The following is an 11,655-nucleotide window of genomic DNA, read 5'->3' on the forward strand; positions in this document are numbered from 1 at the left end:
GTCTATTCCACCATCTTACCGAAAGTCTCCATGAGTACTTTTACTAGATGTTACTTGCAGTAAGGATTATTATTCTTGGGTCTCAAGTTCTATGAGTCAGCTGATTGCTGTACTGAAATGGACTGCTGAACTTCACTTTCATTTAAATCTTTTATCAAATATAAACTATAGCCCATTTTCTCAAAAAGCTTGTAAACCTGGCAGACTGGGAAGTAGCCAATGTATGCTTTTCTCCTTCAGGTGAACTAAGAAAACAATGGTCCTACTTAAAAAGAAAAAAAAAAGCCCTGTTTTTGTTGGTTATCCTATTTTGAAAGTTTCTTCAGGTTACTTATACTTCTGTAATTTCAAATGTCTTCTATATTTCTTTTTTATAAAGTATTGAGGGTGGCTGGGTGGCTCAGTTGTTTAGAGTGTGTGCTCTTAACAAGAAGTTTGCTGGTTCAACTCCCACATGTTATGGTGGGCTGCACCCCCTAAACTAGATTGAAAATGGTGACTGGACTCAGAGCTTATCAGAGAAAAAACATACTGTTCCCCAAAAAAGTTAAAAAGAAATAAAAAAGGAGACATTTAGCAAAAATAAATTTTGAGACTCATGAAATAATCTTGTATTTAAAGGACCAGGGCCCCACTGGCCCAGCAGAATGGTAGGGTGAAAGTGGGTGTGGAGTCACCCCCTTTCAAACATTTAGTGCAATTCACTTAACTTGTGCTCAGAGGCAAAGATCCTCTCTCCAGCGTGTGATAGAGCATAGTCTTGTATTTACAGGTTTTACAACAAAGATATTCTGAGATTCACTGCCTTCTGTCTATTACCCTAGGTATCATGTAGACATGATACATGTCTGTCAAAGACAGACGCCCAGGTTAATTCTCAAGACAGATGGGGAGGAAGAGTGTGGAGTGGCAAAAAAGAGGTAGTGGGATTGGACACACCTGCCACTTACAGATGGACGATCTTGGGCACATTACTTAGTCTCTCAATCCTTAAACTCCTCACCTGTAAAATGGAGATAATAAAAGTGCTTGAGTGCCACTGGGTCTGAAAGGCCTAATCTATGTCAGTTGCCTAGTACAGTGGCTGGGACAACAATCACCCAATAACTTTTGCTATTTGTTGTCTACCTTTAATAGTAGTTGTACCATTATTTCCACAAGCTTGTCACGCTGCCACCTGTGGGATTTCCCTGTCCCTTCACAAAAAGGCTAGAAAATCACACTTGTAATGTCTGGTGCCAGCTACACAGTTTCTGGCAGGACAGAAAGAGATTAATGGACCTTTGCATGTCCCTCTTGAAAGCTTGACAGTCCTGGTGTGACAAAAAAATCACAATTACTAGCATATTAGTCAAATTTTGTACTGATATTTTGGACATCATACAATCTGTAATGAAAATGCAGTGGCTTCTGAAAGACAGCATAGTTTATTAAGCTAATACATTGTTGGAGAGTTCTGGCCCAAAAGCAAATTAAATCCCAGGAAGCAGAGAGCACAGGACTAACAGGTATGGAAGAAGAGGCCTGCGCCTTCTCTCAATTTGCATGTGTAAACACCCCCATGAAGGCTGGAATTTATGCATTCAAATCTACCTTGGAGGACGTGAAGAATGGGTAAGTAATACATATAAAGCCCTTAGAATGGTGTCTAGAACAGAGTGAGTGCCCAGAAAGTGATGGCCCTTAGAGCAATAATTATTATTGAAATGATCATAGCAATTTCTAATAGTACTCACAGGTCACAGTATGTTATTCAGTCTTGGGAGGAAACACTAGACAAGGCTTTTCACTTCAAGCTTTTCCTCATCAATAAAAATCTGGCCCAGAATGAAGCTCTGGGTGAGGCATCAGGATTCTGGGTTCACACCGTGGGTCTGCTGGTCAGCCTGGGCCAGAATTTCCGTGTCAGGCTCATTTTCTAGAACCAGCACATAGAGGCTCAGAGAGGATAAGTAGTATTCCCAAAACCCGCCAACAGGAAACGACAGAGAAGGGACATGAACCCAGGTAAACTATGGCCACGGCCTGTGTTCCTAATCACTTTATTAAGACTGTGTAACTGTCAGTTTACATCTTTTCCTCTTAAAATTATAAAAAAATTAAATTATATTTGTACTCCAACAGACACGGCATCTATGGTCAATGTTGTTCATTCAAGCCGTGCCATTCTCTCCGGTCTGCAGGCAGAGGTGGGACCCTGAAGCCGATTGGTTTCCTTTTCTAAACCCCTTCACCCTCCAGGGGAGCCTCCTGGAATAAGTCAATAAGAGCCAGCTCGCAACTAGATGAAAAACAAAGTCAGAAAAGCTGACAAAACGATCTTCATACTATCAGTCAGGCTGGGGAGAGTGAAATAAGCTTTGAAATATACCATGTAAAAATATTCGTCAGGACTCGTCAACTTTTCCAGGACTAAGACAAGTACCTTATGCAGAGGGAAGGCTTTTGAACGAGAACAGCCTGCAGCCCGGGCCAGCTCAGCTTTCCACCCTGTGCGGCTCGTTTGTGTTAAGTTCTCTGAGGGTGGGGTGGGGTGGGGGGAGCAGGAGAGGAAGCTTGTGCCTTTGACAGACTTCATGTGGGATGAAAGCATTCAGGGGCAGCGAGGTCTGCTGGACACTTCTGGCTGCTTTCAGCAGTGGCTGCTGGTTTTGGGATTGAGGCGGCACAACCAGTCTTCTCAGTTACTGTACTCATAACCTCTGGATTAAGCTGTTTCAGAAATATCCAGATTTTCACTTGAAGACATCCCAAATCATCAAGTGAAAATGCAGCCATATCTGAAAATATTTGGTTACTGGGCTAGGAGAGCAGCAGCTTCCGTCCTAAAGCCTATTCAAAGGGACCCTCTGTGCCTGTTATTGTGAGGTTTGCAGCTTCTTACACTAGATCCTGTATCTTTAATAATGCAAATTTTTTGCACATTTGAAATAGGTTATGTTCTCATAGCTTCCAACATCCCTAAAGAAAAGTAACCAGATGAATTTAGTGATCTGAAAGGATAAAGAGCACTCATGAAAATGACATCCTTCTCTGACAAGTGTTAACATGTGCAACTCAGCCCTAGCCCCAAGTCAGTCCCTAAGATTCAGAAAAGTCCTGCTGAAAATCTGACTATTGCTCTTATTTCCTGATCTTTCTGGGCTGTAAATCACAGGATCCTGAGGTGAGTGGAAGCGTGGGGTGAGACGTCAACCCACCTGTATCCCAGGAAGTGCACTCAGGATGCAATTACATGTTTTTGTCCTGACTTTGGCTCGCTCAGCCTCACCTATGGGACACCACAGAGCTAGCCTGAAGGTCAGACACTCAATCCACTGCCAGCGAGGCCCTAGTTCTCCAGACTTCCTCGCTGAAGACTTTAGATCTGGGTATTGGGAGATGAAAATGCAAGTAGGTACAGTGAGATAGAAGGGAAGAGTGTAGCTGTATATAAGCATTCTTCTGTGTGTGTGTGTGTGTGTGTGTGTGTGTGTGTGTGTGTGCAAATCACATGACAATATGGTGGGTGTAGCTAGACTGACGATGCATGGTTGGATGGCTGACTTGACAGGGGAGTATTCTGGAAAGCTCACAGATAGGACACACACAGGAAAAGGAACAGACTGGGAAAACGAACATCATCTCTCCATGATGACAAGTCTAATTGGACTTTTCCCCTCTCACTGAATTCTTTATATCAAACTGTCATGTGTCATCTCACTGTCATCTGCCATATGTCATGATAGATGACAGTGGTACCGTCTTAATGGAAGGGGCAGAAGTTCAATCAAGCTTGACAAATTAAGAAATAACTTCAAAAACAGCAACAAGTGCAAGGCCCATTGCTACATGCCAAGCTGAGGCAGAGGGCCATCAATCATTCTGCTGTGGGTGGTGCTACATCTAGCATGTTATTGTATCCCAGTTTTTATTACTAGATTTGAAGAGGTTGCAGAGAAATGATAGATGATATGTGGGAAAGGTTCAGGGAAATGATCACAAGGATATAAAATAAAATAAATCAGAAAAATATAATTTAAGGAATTAAGATAATTTTATTTGAAAAAGAAAAGAACAATAATATGGTTTAATCAATATTTGCAAGACATAAATGTTGACTGTGACTAGGGCATTCTCTGTATCTCCAGGGGCTGGCTCAAGACAAATAGAATTAGCGTGTAATAAGAAAGACTGGGATTAGGAATATTAAAACACTGCTGAGCATGGAGGGAAGGTGTAGAACTTTAGTTTCAAAGATATCTTGACTTAGATGATTTAGATTTGATATAGAAAGTTCCACTCCATAAGTTTGCTCCCAATTCTTAGATTCTATAGTATCCAAGAATACATTTGCTTAGAGTTCCAAAGGATCCTGGAAGAAGCAAGGATGTAGTTAGATCAAATTTCCCTTAGGTTTTAGCCCTGTAACCATGATGTCTGTGAAAGACAGGCCATCATCCCCCCTCATATGAAAACTTTATGATATTTTCACCAACCCAAATAAGTGCCATAGATTCAAAGTATGCTGTCTGGTGAGAAACACAAATTCAAGCTTTTCAGAGAATGCCAATATAATGTTCTTTTACTTTTTAAAATATTGAAATAGTCGACTACCAGGGAAATCTGTGCCCTAGTAAATATTTTCATTTCTGCTCCAAACTTATTTTCAATTGAAAGTTTGTTCACTGGTGCTTAATGTTGCTATTTGAATTTTTATGATTAAAAATGTCTGGGACTTCTTCTGTAATTTCTTCTGCATATTTTATACTATGTAGATATTTAAGTTATATATTAAAATCTATTTCAACTATGTATTTTAACATACTTCTATTGAATAAAAAAATGTGCTCACCTCCTTGGGCAGAAAAGAAGCCCAGTAGATGTAATGACCACTGTAACTATTAGAGTATTTTTGCTGCTGAAAAATCACAAAAGATTACAGATGTCAAAATCAAAGTGAGATATTTTTTAATTTCTCTGATGTACCTAGTCAGAAAAATATTGCTTTAGGATGAGTTCAGTTAAATTTCAGAACACAGAGAACAAAAGTTTTCACCTCAATTATCTCAAGATGAATTCATGTAAGCACACGCTGCTCCCCCAGGTACAAACCACAGTTGCCACCGAGAAATTTGTCCTTGAAAAAATGAAGGTGAAATCTTTGTTGCTAGTATACTCATACACACATATAGAAACACATTGTATAGTTTCTGAAAGAATTACCTTAAGATAATGGTAATTAGAACTTTAAAAAGTGAGAACATTAACATGGGAAAAACATATTTATAGATCCTTACTACATACTGGGAAATTCTGGGGAAAGTTCAAAGTTCATTCCCATGGAACACAGACTACTTATCTATTAACTTCTGACAAGAATAAACACTTAAATATATATATTCATATAAGTAAAATACATGTTATATTTATATGTATAAGATATATATATTTGTATATGTAAAACATACATTTTAAAGTGTTTATTTTTGTCAGAGGTTAATATATTACAGATATATTTCTTTTTTTCAGAATGTTGAAGGTGTGACCGTCATCCTTGCCACTCCTAGTGTTGTCCACAGACCACCACCATCAGAATCCCCTGGGAGCTTGTTAGAAATGCATTGATGCCCCAGAACTCTTGAAACACAATCTGCATTTTAATAAGATTCTTAGGTGATTTGTATGCCTTTTAAATATTTAAAATGTGAGGATCCTTAGTCAAAATCACCAATATTTTTTCTGCATTGTTTTCTAGATGACAGGAGATCTGTCAGCTAATTCAAACAATGTTTATACTCCCTTAATGTATATAAATTACATTTGGTGATTCTAAAAGTTCCAACCAAATTTTAAGATTCCAATCAGATATCAAACCATCCAAAAATCATTAAAATTTTTAAAGGGGACAAGAAGGCTATCTGTTCCTTTATTATGCCAGGCATATAATCAAAGGGGAAACATAGGCATTATTCAAATATAACGCCATAGTAGTCACTTATTTAATTTGTATTTTAAGTTTGAAATGGTAAGTCATCCTAATATCATATGATATATAACTCTCTCTATATAAAGCCAATAATAAGTCAATCATTGTTTTAATGGACTGAGCATTTCTTTAAAAAAAAGTTTAAGAAGTCTCCAAGATACTTTTATTGGCACTAAATATCTTTATTTCTCATTCATCTTCATTTAAACTTGTTTAAATCCTGCTTTAAATTCTGGGGGACTCTTAGACCATTCCTGCATATAAGGTCACCCAGGACTTCTCCCTTCCTGAACTTGGTTCTTGGATGTAGGCTTGCTGGGAGGCAGGTGCTCTGCCTCCGCCCTCCACCCCGCTCCGCCTCCAGGTACCAGAAGGGAAGACAGCCCCCTTTACCATGACTCATACAAAGAAACAGAGTTATAGGGATAAAAGGAAACCAAATGCTAGATAGCCACAACCTAGATAATTAGCCTCCACTAAGGTTCAGGCACAGTAATTCAATTGTCCTAGTTACAAGGATAACTGCCTCACTGGAAATAATACAAATTCCTTGGTAGCTAAAATTTGTAATCACATGGTTTAAAAGAGTACCTGCTACCTCAGGGCTGTTGAAAATATCACTGTTGTCCATTATATATTTAGTCCTGCTGCAAAGTTAATGTTATTGAATCTATATGTGCATATATATGTATACACACATATATAAACATGTACACATGTATACATGCACGTTTCTTAATATTTAACCCCATAGAAACAAACAAGCTTTACATAAACATCCAAAAATCTTCACAATTTAAAGCAAACAGTAAGGACATGTTACAGTGAAATTGGAAAATCTTAGCTGAAATCGGATGTTCTAAAAACTGGGGTCAAAAGTAACCATTTAACTAGTACTTATAAGCCTGTTGCATAGTGGTGTGTGTAATATAGTTTAAAATAATAAATGAAGGACAAATATCTGGTAATAACAGTACCCTCACCTCTTTGCACTAAAATATTGCACAGTGCCTCTGGGGATTGGCCTTGGTCCCAAAAGGGGGAAATGCTTAGTGAAGAAGAGGATGTTAAAAACAGACCTAAAGAGGATGCAAATAAAGAAAGAATGGTTATACATTTCACCCCTCACAAAGTAATAGCCTCTTCCCCCAATATATAACTATTACATTGTTTAGTACACCTGAAACTAACAATAAAAAAATGAATGAATGAATGAATGAGTGAATAAGAATGGAGAATGGTCTCATAGCTTCAGTGTTGGTAATTTATAACTGAGTTCATGTTAACAAAATCAGGTCCCCTTCAAACGTAATCACGTAAAATAAGTTTCATTGGCTTGAAAGAGGCTGTATTTATCTGTTAGATAAATGCAGCACTGAAGATCTACTTTGACATTTAAAAGGTCTGTCTGTTTTTAGCATCCTCTTCCTCATTAAGCATTGATAGTCACATCACATGTCATTTCAAATGGCAAGCTTCATGTCTTAATTGCAGAACTAAAACGTAGTGACAGTAACATGTTATGAATCATATCCCTCCACCCTCACCGACAGTGAGGGATCAAGGCAACTGGTGCCTGGGAGCAGACAGACATCGACTTTGCAAAACCTGAGTGCACTTCCTGGCTCTACTCCTGAAGTGGCCTCAGGCCCATTCCTCAGCCTCTTTTAGCCTTATTCGTCTTATCTGTAAAAGTGTGTTTTTGTGAATAAGAAACAGAGCAGGTAAAGTGCCCAGCATGAGGACATAACACACAAAATGTTCTGGAAAAAAGCACATATTATTATCATCATGATTTTTACTATGAGAGATATGCAAATGGAACCACCATTTCTACAAAAACGTCATTTATTGCTTTCCAACCTCATGATGGATATTTCCCAGCCCATGACAAAACCAACTTACCTTAGCCATTTCTCCCATGGAATGCTACTACTGACTTTGAGTGATCAAAAACAAACAGATTCATCATATTCAATCTACCAACTCAATTGCATGTTGAAGAAATTCTTTCAAGGCATCAGCTTGATTAGATTGATAATATGCACTGAAAATCCTTTTCCACTTCTGAAATATTTTAATCTGTCTCCTGCTTCAACAAGTAACCTAAGAAAGGAGACACAGGTTTGAGAAGAGGGCTTATTCATACTTGTGTTACTTTAGAAGGGGCTTTGGAAAGATGAAAATAGCAGGCAGGCTGCCACAACGATCCTGACACCACCATGGGCATAACACTGGGGACAAACCAGTGAGGTTAATTTATCACAAATGATGCCTCAGGGACCCCGAACTACTGGTCTTGTCACCATCTGAATGGGCTAAGCCCAGGGGCTGTACAGACATTCTTCCACTGGTTATAAATCCACTGCCCATGGAGGGAAGATGTCTGTGTTCAAAACGCCTGCCTGTGCTAACAGAAATGATGCTCAGACACAATGATTTTACAATACGTTTAAAACAAATTCTTCTGTGTAATTTCCTCACTAAATCCTTGCTCTCTGAAAACAATCAATACAGTTTTTATTGCATTTAAGGTATTTTTGTGAGAGGAAAGAAAAGGAGTTCAAACTGAAGTTTTTTATGAACAGCCACATGGTCACTCCACTTTTGAACTAACGTGATACATCACAGTCAGATATGTGTGTTATGCACTCACAAACTTAATCATTAAAATAGGAGACCACCTGTTTCAAATGCTTTTACACCACAGACAATATGAACCAGGAGTACTTGGTCTACAATATTTACTTCTATTTGTCTCAGTCAGGAATAACTATTAATACAATGCTAGATAGACAGAGATAGGAAAAATGATGTTTTCCATATTTCATGAATGTTTTACATTGATTTATTTTTCAGAATATACTAAAATAAATTTAATCTAAATACTTTCAAAAGATGTTATTATTTTTTTCCCTATAAACAGTCAGACTGTAGCTTAAGAAATGACAATGGTGGATCTACTCAATTCTACTTCATATTTAATTTTTTTTAAATGTCATGATTCACTTTAGAAGGACATAGTAAAAACCTGTATTGAAAAATGACTCATTTGATTGTGGATTTACATGGCAACATTTGAAACCAGTGGTCTAGCTAACACAGGCAACCATGCAGAAAGAGTTACAACATTCATAGAAATACCAGAGTAATTTTTGTGAACAGTAATTGCTGAAAGTAAAGAAAGAATGAGTAAGAATGGGTTCATGGTTTCGGTGTTGGAACTTATTACTGAGTTCATGTTAACAAAATCAGGTCCCTTTCAAATGTAATCATGTAAAATAGTTTCATGGGCTTGAAAGAGATTGTATTCCATTAGAAACATGCAGCATTGAAAATCTACTTTGACATTTAAGAAGTCTGGAAAAAGTAACTTCTCCATTTTCCTCAATAACTCAGTTTTAAAGTCCAGGTAAAAATTCTGGGACCAGTCTACCTTTTAATAACATCATGGCCATGCCATATACCTTCCTTTCCCACCCACCACCAACCCTCCAAATAGAATAGAAAACCCCCCACCCCTAAACAAAACAAAATAATATTGAGCAATAAACTCAACAATTGTTTTCAAAGGGTGTAACATTATTTTCACTTCAATCACTTAACTCATCTAAATGAATGCTTCATGAATGCTAAGTGCTCCTGGGGCTGGAGAGAGAATCCAATGTAAAGAATTTAAGGAAACCATCTCAGCCATTGGCCAGGCAGTGGAAGTGCTTGGTAAATGCAGCATTGAGTGTGTGTATCCTGTAAGTGGGGTGCCGCTACACATCGCTGGGTGACCGCGCTCTCTGAGAGAGACTGGAGGGGATGCAGCCACAGCAAATGAGGCAGAGGGCTTTCTGGATCTCTTGGTTTCTGAAAGCATATATGACAGGGTTGATGATGGAATTGTAGGTGGCGGGCAGGAGGGTGGCATAGGTGTAGATGGAGGGATAGGTGTAATCAGCTATCAAGGAATAGAGGGTGAAAGGCATCCAGCAAGCAGCAAAAGTGCCCAGGATGATGGCCAGGGTCGAGACCCCTTTCTGAGTGGTCACGTAGTGCGAGGTGGCCAGGAAGTGGTGCTGCAGGGCTATCTGGTGGGCGTGCCTCATCACAATCTTACAGATCTGGATGTAGAGCTGAAGCATGAGCGCAAACATGAAGAGGAAGGAGATGGAGAGGATGGCAGCGTTGTTCTTGGTGAGAGGTCTGACCACGCTGCAGGTGGACTCGTCCCTGAGGCAGTTCCAGCCCATGACAGGCAGCAGTCCCAGGCAGATGGAGGTCCCCCAGAGCATGATAAGCATGACATAGGTAAACGTGACCGTCCTCTCGGAATGGTAAGTCAGAGCGTAATACAGGGAAAGGTAGCGGTCCACCGTAATGGCCAGCAAGCTGCAGACAGAGGCAGAGAAAGAGGCGACAATGAGTCCTATGGTGACCAGCTTGGTGGCTTCTGACTGAAGCAGGTAAGCAAAAACAAAATTGATGATGAGTCCAATGCCAGCCAGCAGGTCTGCCAGAGCCAGGCTGCCTATCAGCAGGAACATGGGTGCTCGCAGGCTGGGATTGTGGAAGATGATAAGGACCACGATGGCATTTTCACAGGAGATGAGGGTTCCTGAGGTACACAAGACAATGTCCCAGGGGTTGACAACCAGCTCTGGGTCTGGCTCAGGAAACTGGGAGGAGACAGCAGCCGAGACGTTCTCCGCAACAGCGCCGGCATCTGAGTCCCGAGGCGAGCCGCTTAAATTCGCCTTCAGGTCTTCATTCATTTTAACCCCTGTCCTCTTCAACGAAAAGACAGGCTTTTTAATGTGTAGACACAGCAGGGGGACAATCCAAAATCATGCAAAACCACACAAACAGAAAGCCAGCCCCTACTCAAATACTGCTATCAAGTGCCACAAGCTTCGTGAATTATAAACTGTTATGAAATAAAGCAAAAACCAAAAGTCTCCACGGTTTAAAACCCCCCACACAAAAAATGTCGTGTGGCGCTGGGGAAAAGCACAGGAAAGGACTTCAAACCACGGTCGCGAGGGAGGCAGGCACACGGGGAGCAGCGCCGTCTGTTTGCTCAAGTGCGGGCAACACACGCTCCAGCATCTCATCTTGCGTGCCAGGAACGGACAGCTGCTTGACATCTGGCTGCTGCGAGCACACCACGCGGCAGCCGCAAGTCGCGAGCCGGGCCGCCATCCCCGTTGGAATATTTAAATCGCGCGTTTCCACCCAGCTCCCACCCTCCAAAAGAATCCCCGGCGCGCGTGCACACCCCCAGCCAGAACAAAGAGGGCTCCAGACCTGCCCGGTGTACACGGGAAGTCGGGGCAGAGCCACGAAAGGCGGGTGTGGGCGATGGAGGTGTGGAGACGGACGGACGGACAGACAGACAGACAGACTGATGCTCAGGCACTGCCGCCGCTCCCCTGGCGGCGGGGACGGCCGGCGGAAGGAGGGGGACCGACAGGGCGCCGGGACCCGCGGCCCGCGGGAGCAGGGGTCATCGGGGGGGGGTCACCTTGGCGCGCGCAGGCCGAGGAGGCTCCTCCGGTGCGTCCGAAGCGCGCGGCTCTTCGTGTCGCAGGTGGGCGCGGGGGCCAGCGCGGCGAGGGGCGGCGGCCGCGCGGAGGGGCCGGGAGGATGGGGGCGCGCTCGGCGCCAGGTGAGCGGCGGGCGCCAGGTGAGCGGCGGGC

At 41.5% G+C, this 11,655-nt stretch overlaps 1 protein-coding gene across 5 annotated transcripts; it reads right to left on the minus strand.

The window, feature by feature from the left end:
- Positions 1-4,017: 4,017 nt before the first annotated feature.
- GPR12 (G protein-coupled receptor 12) lies at positions 4,018-11,647 on the minus strand. Of its 5 annotated transcripts, XM_019651425.1 has the most exons (5): positions 11,481-11,647; positions 7,874-10,746; positions 6,952-7,047; positions 4,835-4,900; positions 4,018-4,354 (listed from the first exon to the last, which is right to left on the minus strand). In XM_019651425.1, the coding sequence occupies exon 2, from the start codon at positions 10,729-10,731 to the stop codon at positions 9,733-9,735; it is 999 nt and encodes a 332-aa protein (XP_019506970.1). In that variant the 5' UTR covers positions 10,732-10,746; positions 11,481-11,647; the 3' UTR covers positions 4,018-4,354; positions 4,835-4,900; positions 6,952-7,047; positions 7,874-9,732. The 5 variants fall into 5 exon arrangements, with proteins under 5 accessions (XP_019506970.1, XP_019506971.1, XP_019506968.1 ...); XM_019651426.1 differs by lacking the exon at positions 6,952-7,047; XM_019651423.1 differs by having other exon boundaries at positions 4,018-4,900.
- Positions 11,648-11,655: the final 8 nt, after the last annotated feature.

The sequence above is a fragment of the Hipposideros armiger genome, unplaced genomic scaffold (genome assembly GCF_001890085.2).
Source record: "Hipposideros armiger isolate ML-2016 unplaced genomic scaffold, ASM189008v1 scaffold_160, whole genome shotgun sequence".
Taxonomy (NCBI): domain Eukaryota; kingdom Metazoa; phylum Chordata; class Mammalia; order Chiroptera; family Hipposideridae; genus Hipposideros; species Hipposideros armiger.

Bases quoted from the DNA above. Each gene is read 5' to 3' on its own strand.
- GPR12 (XM_019651426.1), bottom strand. From the start codon at position 10,731: ATGAATGAAGACCTGAAGGCGAATTTAAGCGGCTCGCCTCGGGACTCA.